The sequence below is a fragment of the Chrysoperla carnea genome, chromosome 2, assembly GCF_905475395.1.
Source record: "Chrysoperla carnea chromosome 2, inChrCarn1.1, whole genome shotgun sequence".
Taxonomy (NCBI): Eukaryota; Metazoa; Arthropoda; class Insecta; order Neuroptera; family Chrysopidae; genus Chrysoperla; species Chrysoperla carnea.
This window is the reverse complement of record NC_058338.1, coordinates 50,109,419-50,136,280: the sequence shown is the minus strand read 5'-3', so window position 1 is coordinate 50,136,280 and position 26,862 is coordinate 50,109,419. Positions and strand designations below refer to the sequence as shown.

The 26,862-nt window shown below is 29.7% G+C and overlaps 1 protein-coding gene across 1 annotated transcript; it reads right to left on the bottom strand.

Annotated features, from left to right (window-relative positions):
• Positions 1 to 157: 157 nt before the first annotated feature.
• LOC123292747 (histamine H2 receptor-like) lies at positions 158 to 21,528 on the bottom strand. Its single transcript, XM_044873460.1, has 4 exons — positions 21,430 to 21,528; positions 3,593 to 3,853; positions 2,686 to 2,895; positions 158 to 1,582 (listed from the first exon to the last, which is right to left on the bottom strand). The coding sequence occupies exons 1-4, from the start codon at positions 21,526 to 21,528 to the stop codon at positions 158 to 160; spliced, it is 1,995 nt and encodes a 664-aa protein (XP_044729395.1).
• Positions 21,529 to 26,862: the final 5,334 nt, after the last annotated feature.

Here is a 26,862-nt window from a genome sequence, read left to right as displayed (position 1 = left end):
CATGTTACACTTATAAAAATAAGCATTTGAACGTTAAAAATTATACGACCAATTTTCGCTTACGTCAGAATAATTTTATCAAAATAAATACATTTATTTTTATGATGTAAGATTGCCCAAATATTTTCCTAATAATAAGTTCCATACATTTTGCTAATCATTGTTGCACAATTTCCTGTAAAACAATCTCCGTAGTTGGACTATTATCTAATATTGTTTTTTGCTTCACTAACAATGTACGCGGTGGACTATTTCGTAATTTTTTCGTGGTAGGCCATGACAATAACAATGATTCTTCTGCAACAATTCCATCACTATCTGTACCATCCTGATGTCCAAAACTAATTCGATCGTCTAATGACATATACATTCGACCCGACGATGAAGCGTCTGATGCCGTGGATGAATCACTACTTCGATCTGTTGATGTTAATGGAAATCGTTTTGGCCGGTGTACTACAACATCGGATGAATCACTATCCTCGTCGGTAGAACGTCCTTTTAACGTTCGCCATTTACGTTCTAACAAGGTTGTTGTTGAAATGGAATGTTTACGATTCATTAATGCTACAGCTGTACGCGATGGTGATCCATGCGTCGAAGGATTTTTCTCACTCTCTTCTGAAAATGCTCTTGTTATTAATATTTTTGGCTTACGTGCTGGTGTTTTTACGATTGCTTGAATTATTGTGGTATCTCCACGTTTGGTTGCGCTAATAGATTCATTTGTGCCTAAAACTCGATGCAAAAATGTATTTTGTGATACACATGCCGTTGTAATATGTTTGCCATGGATTCTAGGATTTTTATTTTTGTAGGGTTTAAAACTAAAATAAATTTCTTCCTCATTACTTGGCAACGATGTTTCATCCGCGTCCGTATGTGGTACTTGCAATGTATTACAGCTAGATGTGTGCGGTATGATCGTGGAATCGTGATTCGTATTTTCATTAGAGAACAATGAAATCCCAGTTAAAGGTCGCCAAGATAATTCTGAAGCAATGCGTTTAATTTTTGATGCTTGTGGACTTGTTTGTCGATTAACATCGATTAATGCTTCTGATAAACGCCGTTGTAAGCATGGTTTTGTTAATACTCCCAACGGCGTTAATGATGGACGTCGTGATCCACATGTCGAAGGAGTTCGTGCTTGTATTTCTTGATTCATCTCACTTTTTGACATTTGTTTTCGCCAATAATTTTGGAATGTTTTTCGTAATGTTTTACTTTTAACGCCATATAACAACCCATTTATGGGTGGTGAACATGTAATTAGGAATGATGCAATTGCTACTATATGTGGATGAACCTTTGGAATTTGTTTTAAAATACTTGTCACTGTTGAATTCCATACGATTATACTATAATATGGGAAATATAATAATAAAAATGAACCTAATAATTGTAAGACGGTTGAAACTGCACTGCGTCCACGAAATTTAGGACCACCATGACTTGGTGCAGTTACAGTTGGTACGAAAAATGGATTTCGTTGGTGTGTGATGGTTACTTGTGCTGATAATGTTACTTCGTAGATTGCGGATGCAATACGATGTCGATGGTAGCGAGCAATCATCAGTACCTAAAATAAAATTTATTTTTTGAAATGATCGTTCAATTATTTAATTTGGCTAAAGCCACAAAGCTAAAGTGGTATCTATATTTGTTTACAAGTAATAATACAGAGAATGATGGCATTAAACTTCGGAAAAATTCTCGGAAAGCTGGATTTTTGCATAAACCTTCTATTTGAGGCTTTCAACAAAATCTCAAAAGTCCCCATCGATCCGAATGACGCTACAATAGTTATCCGAGGCCAAAGGTAACAAAATACGAACTTTCGTGAATATATCGTTAACGGCCACTGTTATCAAAAAAAAAAGGTAGTTATCTTTGTATATTAGGAAATTTCCTACAAATAACATGCAATTCCTTTTTTCGTGAGAGTAACGGTTTTTACGGATCGATGGGGACTTTTATGAGGTTCATGCAAAAATCCAACTTTCCGGGAAAGCAAGGAATGTTTATTCAGCGGATTATAAAGCCTCAATTGCTTTTGGAGAATAAAATCGGTTAAATGACGTACGAAGATTTAGTCACTTGCCATTATTACGGTAACCTAACCCCCTCAAATCATAATAATCTTGCCTACTTTCACAGCAAGGATAGAATAAATTGTGAACATATGAAAATTTTGCATCGCAATTTCATGTCTTTTTTTTTTCTTGGATTATTATCCCATCTTTAAACAATAAAATTTTGCTTTTTTCCAAATATACCGAGACACGTAATTTCCGATCCGGATTTGTGAACTAGAACTGATGATTTGGTATTCTTAAGCAAGATTTTTTCAATAGACTAAAAGAACCAGTGAAACAAAAAATCAGCAAATGTAACTCTAACATCTGCTAAAAATGTTTCATAACAACGGTTTAAGAGAACTTATGGGATTTATAATATAGAATAGTGAAATGACGCTTAGGTCTTCAAGCTGCAAATCGAGCCTTGCCACCATACCTAGCCTATATTGCTCTATGTAACAAAACAACGTTATGATTTGATTGGTGGTTGACGAATTGTGTGAAATGCAAATATCTATGTCTAAAGCTAAATATCTATAACCTATTCTACTCTTCGTAAAGAGCGTTCTATTGCTGTAACATCGTAATCAACTGTATAACTTACTTTGATATTGCATCCCAATATTAATGCAGCTGGCAATAGTAACGTTAATGCAGTATACAAAGTGGAATACCAAAAAACCCCATCACCAATAGTAAAATCAGGAGCACAAGCTCCTAAATGTGAACTATAACGATATGGTGCCACAGTGAATAACGGTGGAATACACAACAAAATTGAAATGAACCATGCAAAACCTAGTCCAATTGCAACCTGTCAACAAAAATTATTAAAATTACTTTTAAAATTTTTATATTGAGCACTTTTTTCTCGTCGTTATTATAGCATGAGTCTATTGGAAGTGATTTGTAGGGTACACTTTATATTCAACGGAAAAATGAGAATGAAAAGTTTAATTCACCGCCAGCGATAAAAGCAATGCTCTAAAATAGAATTCTTCTTTAAACCTGTTTTATAAGAACAGAGAAGTATGAAAACGTCGAAGGATTAGTTAGTTCTTTTAATTAAAAACTACACAACCTTACAGTTGGTTATGGTGTTTTCCACGATTATTTTCAAGTAGTAGTGAACTGTAAACGATTATGGTAAACTAATTTAGACGGTAAAAAACACTGAGGGTGATGTAGAAATTTAAATTTTGAAGTGAAAAGCATGAATCATTTGCTGTTCATAACAATTAAAGACTCATGATTCTATTAACTTTGGATATTTTAACAAATGAGTTATTTCAATTTATACATAGATCATAACGATGTTGACTGTTTTCCCCAATAAACCCAGATTAAAATACAAGTCGAAGCTAAAATAACTGAAATTTTGGTAAAGACTATGGGAAATGTTTGAGATTAAAATAAATACCGCTTAAACAATGAAATCATAAAGGATTCAATCTTTAAAGTTCAGCAGCACTTTGTATTTTTTTGTTACCTTCTTTTAAAATTATTGTTACCTTTCGTGAATTAACAAGTGCTCCATAATGTAATGGCGCTGCTATTGCATAATATCGATCACAATTTAATCCACAAACAGTCCACAATGCAACTGGATGTAATAATGTAAATAGAAAACCATGTAATGTGCACGGCATACCAGATGCTAACCATGTAGATCGCGTTGCAATAGTTGGCGCAGCAAAAATTAAAAATAATACGCCCAACAATGTATCGACAATTCCTAAGTGCATTAAAAGTAAATTATTCGCTGTTGCACTCTGTAACAAAGAAATTATTTTTATTTATTTAATATATGTAGATTGTAGACAAATTAAGTTACTAGGCCACTCAAATTAAATTAAATATCGCTGATTTTTAGAAGTAAAAGAAGTCACAACTTCACCAATGCCATCAATGTTTATCTTTTTACTTATAGAATAAAAATTTCAAATGCACATTAAAAAATGAATCATTTCCGAAAATCGGAATGAAGCGAAAATCCGAAAACCAAATTTTTTTCGGTTTAACTTCCTCGATTGTTAATTTACACTTTGTTTTAACAATCAAATGAAAAGCCTTCTGTATTGTAGTAGAATTTTAACTGGTAACTTTTTTGTAATTATTTCATCGGGGATTTAATTGGAACCTCGCATGACGAAGAGGGAATTGCTATGAGAAAATTTACACCAAAATCTTTCAAAGAAGACATTTTTTGACAATTAAGATACAGTTGCATTTGAACTTTGATATTTTAGAGCCCTAGCATAAAGAAAATATTCCAACCAAGTTTAAGATTAATGTTTTTAAGAATTATTCTATACTTGATACTTGGTGGTCTATATTAATTTAATCATAAGGAATTTAAATAAGAAAATTTAAATTTCATCATAAGAAAATCTTCAAAATCTTGCGCTAATTTAAAAAAGTTACATAATACAGCAATTTTTCTTTAAGAAGAAAATTCATTCATTTGCAAAGCTAATTTTTTTTTATGTCGAAGCAAAAGCTAGTCACTTTCGTTAGTAATACATAAAATGTATGGTTTCCTTCAACGGATTAATAGGTTTTAAGTTTAAAACAAGTGAAAATAAACAATTGACTGAGTTAATTGTTGAAATACCATGTATAAACAGTGTTGATCTCACTCTCAGATAGCATATAACACATATTCCCATATAATACATACAATACTGATATTCCCATATAAAACATACACTAACGGTTTACAAGATGAGTCCTACGAACCCAAGATGTTGCTCATTTATAGACCCGACTTCACTTTTCACGTCCTAAGCACGGTGTAAAAGTTCAGTTTGATATCTCTTTTTATTTTGGAATTATCGTGTAGACAGAGGGACTTACAGACTTACAGATTGGCAACCGAAAATGGACTAATTAGGTGATTATATGAGCACTTGTACCAAAGTTTTGCTCGTAGCATCATATTTTTAGGCATTACAAACTTGGGACTAAACTTAGTCTACCTTGATTTATTTCATAAATAAATGGTATAAAAATACAATTTAAATGTACATGTATTTTATTTATACATAGAATGCAACTTTATTATTGAATGCAACTTCTACCAACATAAAATACCTCATTTTAAGTGAGCCACTTTGTACATGAGAAAAGAAGCTATTATATAGAAAATCACCTATAATTATACTAACAATCAGTTTTCTTCCAAGAAAATATATTCTAGTTTGAAATGTATGTTTTGTTTCCTTTGTGACATTTGAAATTAAAAACGTTTGAATTCTCATAGTGATACAGAGATATAGATAGATATTTGAGATAATATGATGATGGTAGCTAGAGTTATCTGTTTTGTGTTCTTTTGTCTACCAAATCTATTTTATTTGATTTTTCATCATCATATTATTATTACAAGTCATCTAATTGTAAAATTACATTCCCAACTTTTTTTAAATAAACCATTATCTTTCTTTATATGTTTATAAGGTAGGTATAATATTTAACAAAGTAATGTTCGAAGAAGAAAAAATTCTGCAGACGAAACCGGGAATCTCGAAACATTCTTTATAATTAATTACATACTATACTATCATTCTCTTTGTTCTTTGCGGAGGAAAGAACAAAAATGTTATTTCCTCCGCAATGGAACAAAATATGCATTTTCGTCATCTTACTTAAATATGCAAAGAAATTTAAACTTCCTCCACGAAAACTGATAAAATAATATCAACTAACGGTAAATACAGACAAAACGATAGTAATGGTGTTCCAAAAAATTTCAAATTCTCGCAGAATTCAAGAGTTTTTTTTTATCAAAATAAGGGATTGGAAGAGTAAAGAACTTTACAAAATTGGGGCATTGCGTTCTACCAGACAAATTTTCGCAATGCGTCAAAGAAAATTCAAAAGAACTGAGAAAGTACTACGAAAATGTCCGAGACAATTGTATTTCACTTATATATGGGTATCTTAAGCTGCACGGCACGTTCTGACGTTCGATGTTAATATCTGGAGTTCTAGCCATCAAGTTTTGTCAAGAACTTTAATATTCTAGTGTCTGCGATTCTATAAAATTGCATTTCTAGGCAATCACTGCAATAATAAACGAAAAAACATAATCTAGAGAAGACTTCTGAATATTATGAACTACACTCGTAAAAGTCCATAATGTTAATAGAAAATATCTGTCACGTGGCACATAGAAAACCAAAACACACAACCAATTACCAGCTAAAAACGCATCTTTCAAAGAATAAATGAATCCAAGTCACATTCAACATCTACACTTGACTTCAGATTACAAAATACTTCCAACAAGTTGCAGCTTCCACACATTTAACTAATTAATAACTAATAACAGGCTACTTTAGGAACCAATTTTACCTACTCAAAGGCACTTAACCTTCTGCATCTGGCTTGTATTGATCTGTATTGGCTTTATTGGGAGAATTTAGAATTCTGTAATTCTTAAAGAATTTAAAGAACTATTTCACTTCCAAAGGTCGTACGAAAAAAAGAAGTTTATTAAACCCTATTTATTTATTTAACAATTAACTAATTCAACACTACTATTATTAATTTATTAAACAAGATATTGTTAGTTATATGTACAACCTTTATACTGTGGTTGTAAATTCCCCTGGCTTAGTCATTTATTTAGAAATGGCACATGGCTTTAACGAATATTGGTCAATAACTCAAATTACAAACCGTTTATGTTCGGATTCCCAAGACTTCTTTGGATTAGTACTAGGTAATATATTATGTTTCGTAATCCTTAATATTGCAAACAACAACTATTATACAGTGCATAGAGCACTGATACTCCAGGCTGGTTTTTTTTTTCTAAGAAAATTTTTTTATGAACTAAAACTGAAAAACTTTATAGAGACATTTACTATTAAATATCTCTACAAAGTTCTAGAATAATAAAATTTAACTCAATTTATCATCCATTCAAATAATTGGTCTTATTCACATAATCAGGAAGTTCAAAGCACGACAGCCAAATACATATCCACTGCGGTTTCTTGAATTTTGCTTTTATTAACTAAACTATCAAGTCTAGTCATTGTTCAAGATTGATTAATAATTCATGTTATTGTTTCTGTTATTCATAATATTTATTATTCATTTCATTTTAATTTTATACTTTTTACGTCATAGCGTTATAGGAGAAAACGTAAGAGCGCAAAACTCAGGTTAAAAATGGGCTACAGAAATAATATAATAAGTGATACGTAATATCAACAAAAATTTACTTCCTTGTTATTATGTATAGGCAATTTTATTACAGATATTATGTACAAATTACATACTAAACAAAAGTATATCACAAAAATCAAATTGGTGCGCTACATTTTTAGACTGTAGGTGTAGTTTTCGTCGTTAACCAGCACGGTAAACTTTTAAAAGAGAGTAAATAATGGAAATTGATAAATAAGGAAGATCTAGCGGAGTGGCAGAAAAACAGGCTAAAGAAATAAATATATATAACACCTTTCTCATTTTAGTGCAAGTTTTGGGATAATGTGTCTTTACCGTTAGGTAAAGTCACATCTTAGTAGTTAGGTAGGTAACATCTTATTGAACAGCCCTATAGTGAACTTTACGAAATAATAAAAATATGTATATACTATTTTTGGTATAAAATAGTTGCAAAAAACTGAATATGGTTAACAAAAAATTAAATAAGATATGGGTTAAAATTTAATGGGACCAGATTTTTGTTCGCTAGACTGTTTATCTTCATTCATGGAACGTGATTCGAACGTCAGTATGTAAAACTAAGAAATTCGGTTTTTTTTTCCCGGTATGTGCATCCTTATTTGCTCCTCGATATGCAGGGCCTTTAAAAAGAATGCTTCTTTCAAAATTAATGAAGAAAAGCAATTCAACGATTGAAAGGAAATTGTGATTTATGTTGTGTATTTTAACACTTGCCTGAATAGATTTTAAAACATTGAATGTGGATTTTTAGATTCTTCAATTGTTTCTAAATTATTAACATCATATTCACTTTTCAGATAAATTCAAATAAAATAGCCTTATGAAAATAAAATAAAATGTAAATTTAATAAAAAAAATTAATCAATTTAGTTCAAGTTTTCCATCACAAAAATTGCAAGGTATTCAAATGTATTCCTGCCAAAGAAGTGGACCCATTATCTACATTTTTTTTTTAATTCATAACAAAACTTTAACGCCCTTACTTTAAAATAAAGTAAAATTTATTACGCATTGAGTTGATTTATATTCAAAATTAAAAATAAATATTATTCTTATTGAGAGGATCTATTAAATAAAATTGTTTAATTTAAAATATTAAATTTATTTATGTAAGAAGAACCCTTTTGAAAAAAATTTCAAAATAAATAATTTTATCTCAATGAATAAATAAATATAAAGAGTCTTATAGATTATTATTATTATTTTTTCATTTTTTTAAAGATAATAATTAAAGGAAACAAACGACAATTCTGATAACAACCAACTCATAGTCCGTCGACTCTTGCTAATGAACTTTGTGTTTTTTTTTTTAGAAAGAGCGATACACAGGCACGGATTCAGTGCGCTTCACAAACACAGTTTCAGAGAGGGCATTAATCAAGGTTCCAAGTAAAAGATAAATAAATCCCAGAAATTTATAGAAATATTTTGATATATAAATGGGTATAAGCTGGCTCAAATATATGTATAGACAAAAATTATAAAAATTTTTAAGAAGTAGAAAAAGTAAGTGAGTTTTTTTATTTAACACAGATTTGTCTTTTTAATCGTACAAGGCCACTCATTTAACATTGCTTTTTTGTTTTATTTTTGAAAGGTCCTATAGGTTTTTGATGTATTTGTGTCCAGAATTATCCCACGATCATCCTATAATTTTTTATTTTTCATTCAATAGTTAACCCTCTTTGTTAACCTCTATCTTCAATTTACCAAATCTAAATGTGCAATTTTCTTTAGGTAGGAAAATTTTATCAAAATTAATATATGTATTTAATATGTTTTAATCATTAATTATTTAATACATTATTTTAAACAAAAAAATTTTTTTGTCCATCATCAAGGAGATACAGCATCCAATTTTTCATTTCCCACTATAGGAAGTTATTGTAATGGGTTCGACTTTCGAAATCGAAATTTTCAACATATCTTTACGTTTCATGGTTAAGGCAAGGCATTAGCACTAATTTGGAGCAGAAGTATGTGTATGTGTGGTTGAGGTGTCGTTCGATGCTTATTAAAGGCAACATGATTCAAAAAGAATTTCATAACATTCGATCGAGTCGTTTCGAGTTGTCGAGCTTTTATTTAAAAAAATTTTTATAACGTTTTATTGTGCTTGGAAGTTATTCGTGTGTACTCTATCCACGGCTTGTTTTTTTGAAATAGATCCAATATATTTTTTGTTATTGTTCTGCCCAACTCCTACTCCTGCCCAACAGGAATGACAGGCACAAACAATAAAGTAATTTTAATATTAAATTGTGAATATTTTTTTCAAAATTAAAAAATTATCTCAACAAACTGATTTATTTTAGAAATATCGAAAACAGCGTGCGTTTGTTTAGTTATAATATTTTACTATGGATCAAACTAGAGTATTGGAAAGCTAACCTGCGTTGTGTAGTTTCTATTTCGAAATTGTATTTTAAAATCATTGAAGAAAAGAATAATATGTGCTGCTGATTCAAATGTTATACTAAAATTGCAAGAACTTGAATTTGAATTAGAAAGAAAAAATGGTATGATAGGAAATTTACGCTTTTAAATCTTTGGTCGATCGAACGAAAGATGTAGTACTTTTGACTTGTTAACACACGAATTGTTCACGCAATGTTAACTCTCGATAACTTTCATAAGTTATAATGGTTTCTAAAAAAATTCAAACATATTTGGTCGAAATCTTTTCCAGTCGTAAATCGATAACTTTATACTAGACTAAAAGTGACTACAGCGCGATTTAAAGAGAATATCGTTTAAAGATTAATGGTTGATTTTTTTAATATATATATTTTTTAATAGGTGTAATAAATGTGACCCAATTGAGTATATCTGCAAAAAATTTCCACATCAGATCTAGTTGTGTCTACTTATTAGTCAAGTTTTACCGATATCGTCAATTCATCGATCAATTTAATTTTTCAAGTTAACAAGACAAATAAATAATATCAAAATTTTAGTAAAACAACAAATGTAAAATTTGTAGCCAAAAGCGCAGGTACTATAAAACTCCATAGTAAAAAAAAAGATTCCTCATAAGAATGTAAGTGGATACGCACCTGGTGGTATTATAGCCTATTCATAAATGTGTAACTCTAACTGCATGGACTAATAGTCCATATAGTAAATTAAATCATTCAAGTATGATTTTTACACAAATGACACAGTTTAAGATACTTAATTGTTTATATTAAATTAATTTTTGAAAACAACAAATCATCATTATTGTCTATAAAAATTGATTAATCGGTATGTTGATAAATATTTGATCATTTTCTTTAAACTAAACACACCAGTAAAATACGGAATAAGATTATAATAAGAAATTGGTTTTGTTGATATTTTTAATAGAATTAATAACAATATTTAATATTTTGTGTGAAGTATAAAATAATTTATTAGTTAGTTTAATGTTTTGTATTTGAAATTTTAATTGAATTTTGAAAATGATGTGAAAACAGTGATGATTTAAGGGTCGTGTAACATGCTTTATTGGTTATGAATTATCGTTGAAGAAGGTGGCTTCCAAATTATTAACACAACATACTTGAAATAATATTATCACAAATAGACTGTAAGAAGCGCTATTGAAACGAAATTTCTATGATTTTTTTTTGCCAACCATTTGTAGAATTGATAAAAATAAGCTTGGTAATGATGCAAAGTTTTTAACTATCGCTCGATAGTCGAAGTTATGGAAGTCATTTGTATTAAAAGAAAGTCATTGTCAACAAAATATAGGAACAAATAACCGAATGTTGCAAATCTCGAATGAAGGAAAATAAATTTTGCAAAAATATTTTTTAGCGCTTTCAACAGTTCCAAATTCATTTGAAAACAAACAATTTGAAAACATAAAAATTATTTCGTTTACGAAATTTTGGCTATTCATAAAGCAGTTAAAGACCCAAATGAGCCTTTAACCATTGCGAGGGTAGTATACTTAACCACTTTGAAATGTGTGATATCGATTTAAATATTATTTTGAATTGCGAGTAGAATAAACTGCAAACACCGAAACGCTAAAATCAAACCTTCGTAGGATACACGGGTTTTACCTCGAAAATGTAAGAAAAATTTATATATAAGAAAATTTTAAAAAAAAACTTAAGATTAACAAAAGATTTACGAAAGTTACTTAAAAGAAAGTAAGATTTACAAATTAAAAAAATGGAAAACGTTCACGAATATATAGTTACAGCTTCGATAACGATGAGGTTATGGATGATTGAAATTGGTGCTTGAGAGTGCAGAAGTGAGAAATTTGAGTAATATCTTAATTTTCTTAAATTGAAGGACGTGGTATTTATGTAAATCCGATCCAGTTCTACAATAAAGGTTATTACCATTTATGTCTTAAGTGCACGGTTATAAAAATATAGCCTAAAACGGTTTTCCCTAAAATGGAGGCACTTCCTCCACCTATTTTTTAAGGATTTTGTGCATTTACATTCAGTCCGTGATACTGAAGTATGAAGTATTATGGCTCGTTAAGATTTTGAAATGGATTTGTTTCAAAATCAAAATGTTTTTTTTAATGCATTTGGATTGAAAATCATTCATTCTGATCGTTATTAGTCAGTTTTTAAAAAAATAAAATTTTTTTAAAAAGTAAAAAAAAAAAGTAAATATAAATGGGTAGCTGACACAAACATGATTATCAAATTTTTGTAAGTAATAGGTGCTCAAATGATAATCGGCTTTATACAATAATTTTTGTTTCAATGATTATATAACGTAGATTATATTCGGTATAAACTAAATAATTTTATCTTAAGGTGTGTTTTTGATAAAATTTATTTTTTTTAAATATATAAGGACCCCGCACACAATAATCCATGGTTTTCAAAAAAGTTTTACTGAAATCAAAAATCAATGTATTGTGTGCGGGGCCTTTTAATGTGAAAATCTTAAGCCACTTGAATGGTAAAAACAAAACTGAGTTACAAAGAAAACACTTAAATTTCGATTTTCTTTCGTTTATAATAATTATCGATTTTTAACGATTTTTATTTTAAGGAATTAATTTACCAAAAAATTGCGTCCGCGGTGTGCCTAGGGTAGCGGGTTCGATTCCCGTGGTCGCAACAAAAAATAATTAATAGTTGTGATGGGCTGGTGTAGTGCATGCTATATGCATGAACGAGGTGCACTCATCCTCTGAAAATAATTGAGAAGCTGATAAATGAAATTATCATCGGAAAAGGTGATAAAACATGGGCTCTATAGCCTAAGTGTATCCTTCGTGGACAGCCAATATAACCTAACCTAACCTAACCTAGTATATTCATTGTTGTTTTAAAATTATTTTAAAATTGTAGATTAATGTCATAGACACAAGCGAAAGTCCTTTATTGTCGTTGAAAACTTTTGGCTAAAACACTTTTCCGTACTTAGCATCTTTTCTTTCGACTAAATACATGATTTATATTCTTAAGTCGCATTTTTTCTGAAAGCTAACGATTTTCGAAAAAATGGTTTAAATAAAAATGTTAGTTTTCTTATGAGGATCAAATTCCTAATTTAAACTGTTATTTTATTTCTTACACCGTTAATGATCCAAATTGGTTACTAAAAAAATCCGAAGAACCAAGCTCAATCAGTTGTCAGAACATGATGTCTCCCATCAAACTCTGCAACTATTGTTTAAGTTATTTTTTTTTTGGCTAACTGCAAAACGTGCTATTAGCCATTATAGATTAAAATGGCTCATCCTGTATATATCGAAAGTATATAAGACAGTGTGAGATCTATGGTTATTCTGTGAAAAAATTTTAATTATCCACGAGTATCATATAAAGTTAACAAAGAATGGTTTGTAAACAAAATAAAAAAAAGAAAAGAAATAAAAGAAATAAAAACATATTTAGCAAAATGACTATTTCCTGGAAATGCAAGCGATAATACTAGTCATTGTAGGCGCCAAATGTTTTATTCGCATTTTTTTTTTTGACTGTTTGTTGTGGTATAAAAGCGATAAGGATTTTATCGAGAACTAAATATGAATTTAATTAATATTTTCATTACCATCGTAAAGCATAAACAATTACTCGGAATTATTTTTTTTGTCGAGTAAAAAATTATTTTGGTCGCAAAATATCGTTTGGGTAATCTTTTAAATTTTAAATCTGTATTTAGATTGACCACCGATTCTCATAATGAAATCTCCGAAACTATCGGTCCGATTAACTTCAAATTTCGCATACTTACCTCTTTCGTGACATGGACGTCCACTAACAACGGATTTTATGGAATTCCTGTCCCAACGGATATTCACTTGTGGTGATCACTTGAAAAATATCCACCCTTAGTAACTCTTGACCTGATGTGATCATTGTTTTGAATGAAAACATGCCGATTATTAGGTATTGACAGGAAAGTTCAAAAATAGTACCTAGAAAATTTTAGGTTTAATTTCTCCATTCCCACCCACCTCAACTTTGAAATTTCAAATGACACTTCCTACTTTGTGATACCTTATTTGAAAAGGCATAAAATTCTCTCTTTAACGATGATGAAAAATAAAATCGATTGGTTACTAAAATAGACAACGCAGAAGATGGAGGTTATGAGTTCAATCTTCTTGGTAGTCAATTTTAATAACCAGTCGATCGATTTTATTTTTTTATCATCGTTAAAGAGAAAATTTAATGCCCTTTCAAATTAGGTATCACAAGGTTGGAAGTTATGAATGGGCGTCACATTAGGTCAAGAGTTATTAAGGGTGGATACTTTTAAAATGATCACACTGTATACATTTTCATTTTAAATTGCTATTTTTTATTTAACGATTTGCGGTATTTCTATTTTTGTTTTTACTGGCGGCTTTGTGAACTTAAATACTTAAAAATACATGTTTTAACAAGAGTTCATAGCTTTATTATTATAATATTGTTAATTTACGATTTCTGTTTATTTTTTAGGCCGAACAATGAAATGGTACCTAACAAGTTTTATAATTTTCATGGTCATCCACAAACATAAAGCACAAACCAACAGTGGCGTATGTTCGATGTTGGCACCATATAAAACACAATTTCCAGTTGAATTTTATTCAGTAACTTATGATACATTCCAATCATCAAAGCAAGAATTCATCAAAATATTAAGTGATAATACTCCAGATCTAACATCAAAATTATTAAAACGAAACAAATTCGATAAATACGTGCGACCACAATCAAAATACGTTTATGGAACATGGGTAAATTTAATCGATTTAAGTAACAATGGTATTGTTACAATCGAAAATGGTGCATTTGTTGAAATTTCATTTTGTTTGCAATATATTTATTTAAAATCGAATTTAATTGAACATATTGGTTCAGAAACTTTTATTAAATTGTACCAGTTACGTAAATTAGATTTATCTAGTAATAAAATACGATTAATCGATTCATATGCATTTAATCAAACGAACTTAGATCAATTAATTCTAACACAAAATCAATTAGTAAACTTAACGAATGAAGAAATTTTTTATAATTTACAAAATTTAACATATTTAGATTTATCGTATAATCAAATTAATGAAATTAAATCATTTAAATATTTAGATAATTTAGACGAATTAAATTTATCCCATAATAATTTAAGTGTTTTAACATCGAATTTATTTACACATTTAACAAATTTAACAAATTTAAAATTAGAATCGAATTTTATAAAACAAATAACAATTGGTGTATTTAAGAATTTAAAATCGTTACAAGTATTATCATTAGGTGGAAATCAAATTACGGAATTCCAATTAGGTTCTTTTTATGGTTTAAATAATTTACGGGAGCTCAATATTTCATATAATTTGCTGTTAAATACGTATGAACAAAAATTGTTTACAATCGATAATTTACGTACGTTAATCTTAGATGGAAATAATATTTCTAGTTCAATTAATGTTCGAGAAATTATGAGTCATTTATTAAAATTACGAACTATAAGTTTGGCTAATATGCCATGGAATTGTAGTCATTTATTGGTTGTTATGAAACAATTTGCCTTACGTGGAATTAACGTTCGGGAAAATGTTTTACCTGATCATGTTAATGAAATTAACATCAAAGGAATTTTATGTAATGATACAGACATTAATAATGTTACAGAAGTAAAAGTTTCAGAATCTTTGATTAATTTAGCAGAATCGTTATCAGAAAATAATGTGAGTTTGGTACCGCAAGGTAGTGACCAAGAGCAAACTATAAAAAGTTTAATTTATGATCATCAAACAATTCATCAAATATTGATATTTTTAATAGTAATTAATATCGTTGTATTAATTTCAATATTTAAGGAGGATATTTCAGCGATTTTAATAAGACGTCATAAACGACAATTAATGATAAATAATCATCATTCGCGTTCTACAATTGTATCACAAACCGAGGTTGAGTTAATGGATTCGCATTAGAAACATTAGAAAAACTATTTAATTAATAATCCTGAAATATGGGACCATAAAGGTTTGCGTTAAGTCTATTAACAGCACAAAAACTTCATCCTCGTATTTTAATTTCCTCCCTCTTGTACTCTAAGGGTGGCAGCCGTCTTAGGAGTAACATCGAGAAAAATATATCAAATGTAACTTTCGAGTAAAACTCCACTTGTAATTTTTGAATAAAGAGAGCATTCAGGGATTCCAAAATGACACATTGAGAATTGAAAAACGGTTTTTTCCAGTTTATGACGAAATCTTCGAAACACTCGAACATGAAAAACAACCACTATCAAACTAGTGAATGTGTTCTGTAAAATTCGTCAATTTTTTGTAGAAAGCCCAAAATAGCGAAAATGAACGGTTTGAAGTTCTATATTTAAAAGTTTTATATACGTGCAAAGTATGTTCCTATCATTTACTCGTGGCTGTTTCTGCTTTGTATTTACTCCTTATTCGTGCAAAAATGCCCCAAATGATTCACATTAGTATGAGAGTTGCAAAGTGTTAATAGCTATCATTTTGGAGCGAATACTTTCTGCTTATCGTAAAAGCGGTAAAACCGTTTTATCAATTTTACACCTCAATTTATCATTTTGGAAATTGTATAACTTTTCGAATATTCCAAATTTGAAGAAAACCACATTATAAAACTGTTCTTGTTGAAATTATTTTGCACATAAAAAGGAAGGCTAGTTCCCGAAATAATTGACTTCGTTCAAAAAATTCAAGATACTGGCCATACTCATAATACTCATGAAATCACCTTTTCCAAAAATTTTCCCAGATTTAGGTTTAATACAAATTTAACGTTATGAAAATTTTATCGTATTAAGAAAAATTAATTATTTTAACTTTAATTCGAAAAATTGTAGTTTTACGGCGAATTTTGTAGAATAGCATTTCTGTAACGTAAATTGGAATTGCTCAATTTTTTTTAGTGGTGTAAAAATTGTGACCACAATTTAAATATACATTCTTTAAAGTACTAAAAAATTGGAATTAATTCTTTTTTAAATAATTAATTCTAATTAGGGTATTACCCGGTTGTTAGCAGCATCAATTTTATTTCCCACATGTTATCGCATGTTCGTTTAAAGTAAATAAACTGAAAAATTCCTTGCATCAGTTTTTCAGCTGACAAAAATTAATTGGGCTTAAGGCGATATATTAAATGTAATATATTTACAAATTTTCAGAAATAGTTTATGTTAAATATTTGTAATTTATACAAATATTTTAAGTATTAGCAAATTAAGTTGTTTCTTTTGTGATATTTTAAGTGTATTTTAAATTTGACATGACTTAAATAAATTTTAAGAATTTGTATTTTTTATTTATTTGTTTACAATTTGTAATTTTCATAACGAAATTTCATTTTCTTTATGAAAAACACTTGATAATATATTAAAGATGAAATTTGCATATAATAACACCGTAATATTGTTAATAATTTTGAAATACCAATACTTAGGTACGTTTTTTTAATCATATGGTCAGTTTCGTAATTAGTGTGGCACTTAATTCCAGATGGAATGGTTTAGTTTTAACTATTCCATTCCCATTTTTGCAAAATATGTAATAGTCTAGTTAGGATACAAAATTCTAGCTCCTTCTCAAATTTTCAGGTATAGGGATGTTTTTCAGAGCACGAAGGTTTCGAAAATCCAAGAAAAATTATAAAGAAAAAGAGAAAATTGATATGAAGCTCCTCGATTTGTTTCTCTAGAGGACATACTTTCACCGATTTTTTTTATATAAGACGGATTGTTATTCGAATTCTCAGAAAAACATTAGCCCCTCTTTCAACTCTTAGTATTATCAGATATATTAAATATGTACAACAAATCATTCATTTGAACTTACTGAACTTACCAAACAGAAACCTTTTTAGAAGTTAAGCTCTAAAAACATCAGGGCATTACATTCCGAAAATTTTTCTCCTAAACTATGAAAGGTTGTGCTTATTTTCCTACTCAATTTAATAATATTCAGAAATCTAATATCAATATTGATGGGGTGAAAGCTATGAAATTGAATTTCTCCAAAAAAATAAAGTGGGTCCTCCCCTCTGGGCTTGCATTTAGTGCCCATCTAAAATTTATATATTTGTCATTATAATTCAATCACTGGTTTAATTTTCATTTGAGAAACCAAATAGAACCTTAAAATGATCTTAAAAATGAGGTCTAAGTTTGGTTTGATTTGGGTAATTTTTTCTATATCATACTATATTTTCTATACATAATGCACTTTATCCTTACGAAAGTGCGGCCACAAATTTGGAAAACACCTCCTTATACCCATACACCGCATAAAACTACGTGAACGCGTTTAGCACATGTTTGTTCGATCAATATGAATATTTACCACGGGCGCAGTTTGTTGTACGAGCTTTTCCCGTTTTGAATTTTTTTTATTGAAACTACCTTATAGACAATCTATTACCTTATAAACATTTACACATTTCTAAAGCAATTAAATATTTTTAAAACATTAGAAAAATAAACAAATTTCCTGCTTTTCATCGAGCAACGTAGACATACATTTAAAAAAGAAGAAGAACTACTATGTATAATCGAATCACAAAAAAGTTATCCAGTTTTAATTTTATTATGGCAAAGCCTAGCAAACTATTGTTTGTGTTTAGTTCATACATTACTATCATGCCAATATCAATCTTAGTTAAAGCATTTTTATTGGTGCATCTTTAATCGTTTTTATTTCTTACAAGTGAAATTTACAAAATTTGGAAAACCCCCGATATTTTTTTCGGATACGGAGCCCTAAACTTGTACTTGAAACATATCTAAAAACACTCGCCCTTAAATTACCTTTCAAACGAAACAAAACAAATCAAAATCAGTTCATCCGTTTAGGCGCTACGATGCCTCAGACAGACAGACAGGCAGGGAGACAGATAGACACACACACACACACACCCATAGCAGACAAACTTATAAGACATCTTTTTTTTTTGGTTCGGAAAATAATAATAATTTTAAATCAATCTGGTTTGACTTTATTGAACTGTTTGTCGGTATAAGAATATAATATTTTATTGTACGTAATAGAGTAAGAAAATTATTATTCATTTTACTTTAGCTAACATTTTATTCAGGAAATTATCATTAACGTGGCTGCTGATAAAATAAACAAACATTTTTAGTGTGAAAGTACTGCGTTTTTACCCGACTGAGCAACGCAAAGGAGTGGTCTTAACCTTGCTACTGAAGTATGGCAATAATGAAAGTTCAATTTGGCGACCACCAGAGGCCATATTGAATTATGTAAACTATGTAAAGTGGGGTATCATTAAATAGCTTTTTAATAGGCAAATTGATTAAAGTAATATTCATTAAAATTGATTCACGCGTTTGGCCTCAAAGGACCAAACATTCATGCATACATATCTTGAAAATGAAAGTCCACAAACTATGGTAAGTGGGGTATCGTTGAATAAATATTTTAAAATCCTAACATTACAGTAGTATTTATGAAATAAAAAAATTATTTAAAAAATAAAAAAACCCGAGTTAAATATAAACTGAAAAGAAAAAAAAACAAGTCTAGCAGTTTACAAAGCGACTTTAACAGTTGTGACCCATTAAAATCTACACAGGCTAAAGTCGCTATCAATATTTCGCAATGTTGTAGGCATTTTTCAAGCGTAAAGCGACACATTTACCACAAACAAAGAATATACACAAATCACCTATCCTAATATCATTTTCGCCAGCCAGCTTTCTCAATCTGTAAATAACACCCACTTTACTAATAAATTTGGTGGACCACCTTATTTAATATGAGAAGTTGACTGACTATACATATAAGTATAATACATTTAGGTATAAGTTAATGCTATAATATTAAAAACAATTAAAACTAGATATAACTGTTTAATAATGATTGAATTAAATTAAGGAAGAATAATTAAATTTAAATTAAACATTCATCTTTTATATTTACTGACGTAGTGAAACGTAACGTGTAAGAAACTTTGAGAAATATTCGAATAACATTATCTTGAATATTATTGAAGGGACAATGTGTTCTAAAATCTCGTAAATTGTTATTTGATAAAAAAAATCCAATAATAAATCATTTTTTAGAAATAAAAGTATACTTTTTAAAGACATTAAAAATTCTTTTTATTCACAAGTTGCTCGTTATGATTACAATTTTTAAATCTTTTTATTTTACCGAAAATGTATAAAATGTAGATTGCCATACTTTCAGCACAGTCCAGAAGGTGTTCTTGTAAGGGGCAAGTTTGACAGACCTCATTTTTAGCACTAGATCTCATGTTGCTTAACCCAATCTTGCACATTTTAAGGCATTTGAAAAAGTTTTTCAATTCAGAAAATAGGTAAAATAAAAAATAAGTTATTTATTATAATAAAGACAAAAAACGTAAAAAAGATTATGTGGCCTAATGAAAATGGCAACGGTAATAAAACGCATAAAGGTCAAATTAAAAGCAGCCCATAAAAAAGTTAAGGTAAAATACCCCCACCAAGGAAATAACTTGAACCGCAAAAAATACATAAATACATTTATACTTAAGGTAATACGGACGCCAAAGCAAGTTTAGATTTGTGGTTTAAATTATTTGTACTTTATTTTCAACTTTGATGATTAATTTTGTTATAACATCATGGATGTAGACGAAAAATAACAATAAAATTTTTCGATATCGCCTTGGATTTCGAAACATCGAAAGCTAAATAATTAGGCAAAATTTTCAATTTTCGATATTTTGAAAATTTCTCCAGATATCGAAAAATATTATTCTCACTTTTCTTCTTATATTGCTAAGCTATAACACAATTCATCACCAAAATTGGAAAAAAAAAAAAAAAATTAAATTTTTGTTCCCACTACCGTGCTCATATATATAATTAGTCGGGCACAATAGGTTTTTTTGTTGTCAATAATTTATTAAGGTTTCAACTTTAATTTAAATAGTATCTTTTTTTTTAATTTCCACCGACTAGTTTTGGAGAAATCGCTATGAAAACATATCATCCATCTACCTTTTTCCCATAAAACCAATGTCAAATAAGTCTACTTTAAAGTCATTTATTTATTTATAAGTAATCGGGCAACTTCCCCTGAAGATTTCAGAATTGATTTAAACTTAGTCTAACCTTATATAAAAAATAATCAAGCCTTTTATCCAAAATTGCCCTGGCGCTCATACATCCTTAATATTAAAGTAAGTAAACGCTTATAGTTAGTTATGTATGTACATTTTTAAAATTGAGAATTTATATCAAGACGAACCTTAATAAGGTTGAACTTACAAAAATACTAATGTATTTTCGATAAAGTCAGTGTCGATCGACTTTTTTCATAAAAACATGGTGGCACATTCATATATCTACCGCTGGTTTTCGTAATTTATCACTATATGCCACTAACTCATATACTCACGTTTTCAATTTTTATAAACAGGAATTTTGGAAATATACACAAAGATTTTTTTCCCAAAATTTTAACTTCTTGAAATTAGAAAAGGGCGCTTTAATATGTTAGGAACTGTCAATATAATTTAAACGTTATTTACAACGTTATTACCTGCTTGGACCACGCAGTATAAATAGTATATTTGATTACCAAGGTATTTTTTGCAAGGATATAGTTTTGACGGAGTTCTTTACAATTACCGAGCTTTAGCCGTACGATTAAATGGGTAAATTTTGGAATTATACTTACTTGTTTTGTTAAAATTACCACAAGTAATATGTAACCATTTAATATTACACCCACAGTTGAAAATAATGTGAGAGGTACACCTAACGCTGGTGAGCTCATTCCGGCCGATATGAATGCCGGATGATTTTGTGGGTGATCTTGTAAACACACACTATTATTATTATTGCGTTTATAATAATTTCATGTAACATCTGAATCTGGATCGCATATTATTGTATGTATATCCCATTCTGATTCACATTCCATTCTTAATGTATTATTTATTGCCTTCTGTCTTGATGGCAAAAGCCGATATTTTATGACGTTGTTTTATTGAACATCGTTCCGAAGAAGCTGAAACAAAATAACAATACTGTTAAAAATTGTTTAAATTTCGTTAAAAATTGTAGTTAGAGAAACATTTCATTAATAGTTTAGGTACTTGTGGTTTGGATTTAGAAGCATTCCTCAAATCGTTACCCACAAAACAACTAATAATGTATTATCGTGTAATATTTGTACCGTTATAAAACATAAAACAATTTTGAAAAAACTTGCCGTTACTGGCTAGTTTTGTTGGTAAATTAAAATTTTATAAACAAATACCGTCGCACAATGAAGTATAACTGCCTCTTTTATCCACTACTTCTATTAAACATCCTCCTCCTTAAACATCAAAGACGCCTTCGGATTAAGAACTTGCTTTGCTCATATAGTAGTTTGTATAATTAGGTGTAGACTTGGGAAAAAAATATGGCTTTTGAAAAATATCGAAGGGAAAAAATGATATATTTGGCTCCCGTCTTCGAAGCGACAAATAGATATGTCTTAACACAAGCTCCTGAAACCCAAATAAAGAAGACAGTAGGAAATATGTAACAAACAGGCAGACATATTACTGTTTTATAGTATTCTGGTAAGTTTAGAAACAAATTATTATAGTGTGTTCCATTTCACTTCATCTCCGACATTAACTCTTTAGGAAAGCATTGTTTAAATAAAACTTTGTATAAAATTTCTTTAGAAGGAGATATAAGTATATTGTTAAGTACTTATTCAGTTTCGAAATTCAATAGCTTCATGGCATGTTGAGTTACACAAGGACCCCTAATAAGTGAATTATATAAATACGGATCCATTTATAAAGTGGAGATCGTTACCTTTCGATATCAATAATTTTATAACATTATTCTGCAAAGTCTGAATTAGGATTTTTCATTAGAGAGATGTTTTATTTTAAAAATTGTTACAATTTGGAGTAATTATCACAGTTACGGAGAATATTGGACAATAGCGTTTGTCGAATATTCTCTTGTTTTAATTTATTTCATTAATTAATTTATGGATGTTTAGTACATTCATTCATGCTAAAATATTTTAAAATTAATTTACATTCATACAATGTTTTAATTAAACAGTCTTAGAAGTTGCCTACAATTATAGAATAATGATACCATGTAGAATTATTATTGTAGGCTGTGCTAGTTCTCTTTAAGGTAGTTCCTCCGCGACAGTCCAGTCAAAAAGTTTTGGACTAATACTATCATTCAGTGCATTAACTGTGCTATGACTATTATACATATACCATATATTATTTTCACAAGACTGTAGTTACACACTAATTTATCTCCTATACGTGTACAGACACACACTATGATATATACGTTTACCATTAGTTTCTATATCCTCTCCACACAAAAACATCGCTAAAACGAGTTATTTATTTAAGTTTTTTATCGAAACTATATGGTAAACAAGTGAAAACAAACAATTGACTGAGTTAGTTGTTGAAATACCATGTAAAGACAGTGTTGATTACTCTATCACATTACACATAATATACTTATACATGTCACACATACATTACTGATAATCCCAGATTCAGTCAGATTCATAAAATATCTCGAAAATTACTCATTTAATGGTCAAATAAACACGATTTTTGTAATTTTCGGGTCAAAATTACCTTATAAACTTAGTTTTATCGAAATCGGAAAAAAAAACTTTTTTTACACTTTTTGCAATTTGTAAAAATCGAAAAAATCATAAAAATTCAAAAAAACACAATTTTTGTAATTTTTGGTTGGGTTGGGTTGGGTTGGGTTGGGTTAGGTTGGGTTAGGTTGGGTTAGGTTGGGTTCGGTTGGGTTAGGTTGGGTTAGGTTGGGTTAGGTTGGGTTAGGTTGGGTTGGGTTGGGTTAGGTTGGGTTAGGTTGGGTTGGGTTGGGTTGGGTTGGGTTGGGTTGAGTGTGGGTGTGGGTGTGTGGGTGTGGGTGTGGGTGTGGGTGTGGGTGTGGGTGTGGGTGTGGGTGTGGGTTTGGGTGGGGGTGTGGGTGTGGGTTTGGGTGGGGGTGTGGGTGTGGGTGTGGGTGTGGGTGTGGGTGTGGGTGTGGGTGTAGGTTGAGTTGGGTTTTTTTTTCAATTTTATTGATCTGTATATATAAAAATATATTGCTGTGCGTTAGTCTCGCTAAAACTTACGTCTTGAGTGCGCTGTGTGAATTTCAGCTTGATATCTTTTTTCGTTTTTAAATTATCGTGTTAACAGACGGGCGGACGGACGGACAACCGAAAATGAACTAATTAGATGATTCTATGAATACCTATTCGTTGTGTGCGTAGTCATGATAGGGACAATAAATTCGATGCCAGCGCTTCCAGTGAAAAATTTTAGCGATAAAGGAGCCTATTATGACTAATTTGCACTTCTTTGCATGTTAATGTTATAAAATATGTCAAATTAAACAAAAACACTCGTATCGTTACCATGGAAACGCCTCCAATAAAACTCACTCACGGTGCGAATACCAAAATTTTGTTCGTAGCATCAATATTTTTAAGCGTTACAAACTTGGGACTAAACTTAATATACTATGTATATTTTATATATACATGGTATAATAATTTTTATTTTTTTTTATATATTTTCTAAATATAGTATTCTACATTATATTAGTTTTTCATAGAGATGGTGAACGTCATTCATTGTTAAATAAATATAATATTTGTAAATTTGTGTATTTTTATACGCTTCTCCCATGTACACGTACAAATTGCGTCACTTTTAATTGCTAATATCTCATGTATGGCATGGTAAATCATCTTCTAATTTTAACAGCATGTGTATTATGAATTAAATATTTTATATTCTGAGTTTTGAGAAATTCTTGAAATATCACTTTCGTGTAGGTACTACCTTAAACATTTTGATTCAATAAATAATATATTACAGACCCAGGAGGCAATTCTGAGGCTTCTATACTTCCTCTCGTGGCATGTATTCCATTTTACTGTTGTGGGCAGAAAGTGGTACCCTGGTTTCTTGTAGCGGAAAAAAAAGCTATTTCCTCCTCGCAGCCACGAAAATACTTTTAATGAATTAATGATAAAGATAGGATGTTGCAAATGTAACAGAACCCACGTTATCAGATTGGAATCCTTCCATTTTACCCTCACCAACTTATAGACGGGTGTCTAATCATTACTAAATTTGAAAGTTCTCGAAGGAACTTCCTCCAAAATTTGTACATAAAATATTCCACAGCTGAAACGATGGATTTTTTGCTGGCTAATTCTAAGTGATATTATCTTTTGAAGTAGGTGGAACTAAGTAGGTTAGGCTACTGTAAGCTATGTATATAAAAGAATTTATCGAATATTAAACTTGTCGCTTTTACATGAAGTTATCAAAAATTAAAGTTTATATTTCATATTTTATGAATTTCACGTAGTTTAAAATTGCGAGTAATAGCTAGTTTTCCTAAATGTATAAAATATGTGTATTTAACGACATACATTGTTCAGATTTAAATACCCATGTGTAGGTATTCCTACTTATTCAACTTAATGTTTGAATGATTGATAGGATAAGAATATAGGAATAATGTTATCTAGTTAAGTATACAACAATAGTTGCATCTCATTGTGAATAATTATATAAAATGTATTTGAAAGTATGAGTTAACTATGATACCATACAAGTAGAACTTTGTTCTTAGAAACAATCAATTCTTTGCTCTCAACTTTGATTTATTAGTCCAACGATATAATTTAAAGATGCCATTAATGTTATATCTTAATATATTGACAGATTTAGATGGCTCTTTTACTTACTTCTGCGTGCTTTAATTTAAATTCGTTACTTCTATTTCTACTGTTTAACTAATGGAAAAATGGTTGTGTTTAACTAATGGTTGTGAACTATCAATGTGGTTTATTCTGGTTTACAAAAGTGGAATTTACAAAATTTAAAACATCGCCCGACAAATGCGAGTTATTTACTGTAAACTGTTTTTTTGGAAACTTAGCTATAAAATGTTCTTAATCAAGTCGGTTCGACCGCTTAGGGGCTACGATGAGAAACTGAGAAACACACAGACGCACAGATAAACACTTTAAACTTATAGCACTCCTTAAATCAATATCAAAGTAATGGTGAAGGACATCAGATGAGATGAAAAGGATACAAACAAATTTTTAGATACAGACAAATTTTTGGATATATTTTAATTGAAACTGGAATATTTGAGTTGACTTTGTTCTTTTGAGTTATTGTTTTGAACAGTTTTCCATGAATTGAATTGAGCCAAGTTTATTTGACCATTCATTTCCTTATAGTAATTATTTATATGTTACAATTATATGTCATGCCTTTTCCAAACTGAATCGAATTTGAAGATCATCTCCAAGTTTTTAGTTTTTCGGGTACGGAACTTTAAACTCGTACTGAAACAAACAGCTAAGAACACTCTCCGTTAAATTACCTTTCAAATAAAACCAAAAAAATTAAAATCGGTTCCTCCGTTTAGGCGCTACGATGCCACAGATAGACACACACACATCGCAGTCAAACTTATAACACCCCTTTTTTTTGTTCGGGGGTTAAAAAACATTACAGGTAAAGTAAATTTTTGATACGGACTCCACCCACTTAGACATGATATTATTATAGACATCATATTACATCATAATATGATAGACATTTTAAGGCTGTATTGTATCCCATGAAGGTTTCTAAAAGATTATAAACGATGGTGTACTGAACTATTTTAAATAAATGTATCTATTTATTCAGGTGTTGACATTTACAATTATTATTATCATAAGTAAATGACATTTCCAGGTTATCGAATTACAACATCGTCTTGTCTTTATACATCTTATGTTACTTGAAATATAATGCATTATGCTGTTTTGCGCATATATTAATGTTAATTTTATACAGGGATTGTCTACTATTTAAAATGTTTCAATCGTACTTAAGGTAGTTTCCAAGAGGGTCCAGCGTGACTTAAGCGCCACTCTGTATTGCTAAAAACAACATATAGTACTGTAATTAAGCTTCGAAATTAGCAAACTCTACCATCATCTCTGGTTTGAATCAAAAAAATATAGTCTTCTATCACAGGTAAAATAAATTTGCCTTAATATTTAGTTACAAAATAAACCGTTTTT

Bases quoted from the DNA above. Each gene is read 5' to 3' on its own strand.
- LOC123292747 (XM_044873460.1), bottom strand. From the start codon at position 21,528: ATGAGCTCACCAGCGTTAGGTGTACCTCTCACATTATTTTCAACTGTG. The intron at 3,854-21,429 runs GTAAGTATAATT...TCTTTGTTACAG, and splicing joins TGGTAATTTTAACAAAACAA to AGTGCAACAGCGAATAATTT. The intron at 2,896-3,592 runs GTAACAATAATT...TTTTGTTGACAG, and splicing joins CACTTGTTAATTCACGAAAG to GTTGCAATTGGACTAGGTTT.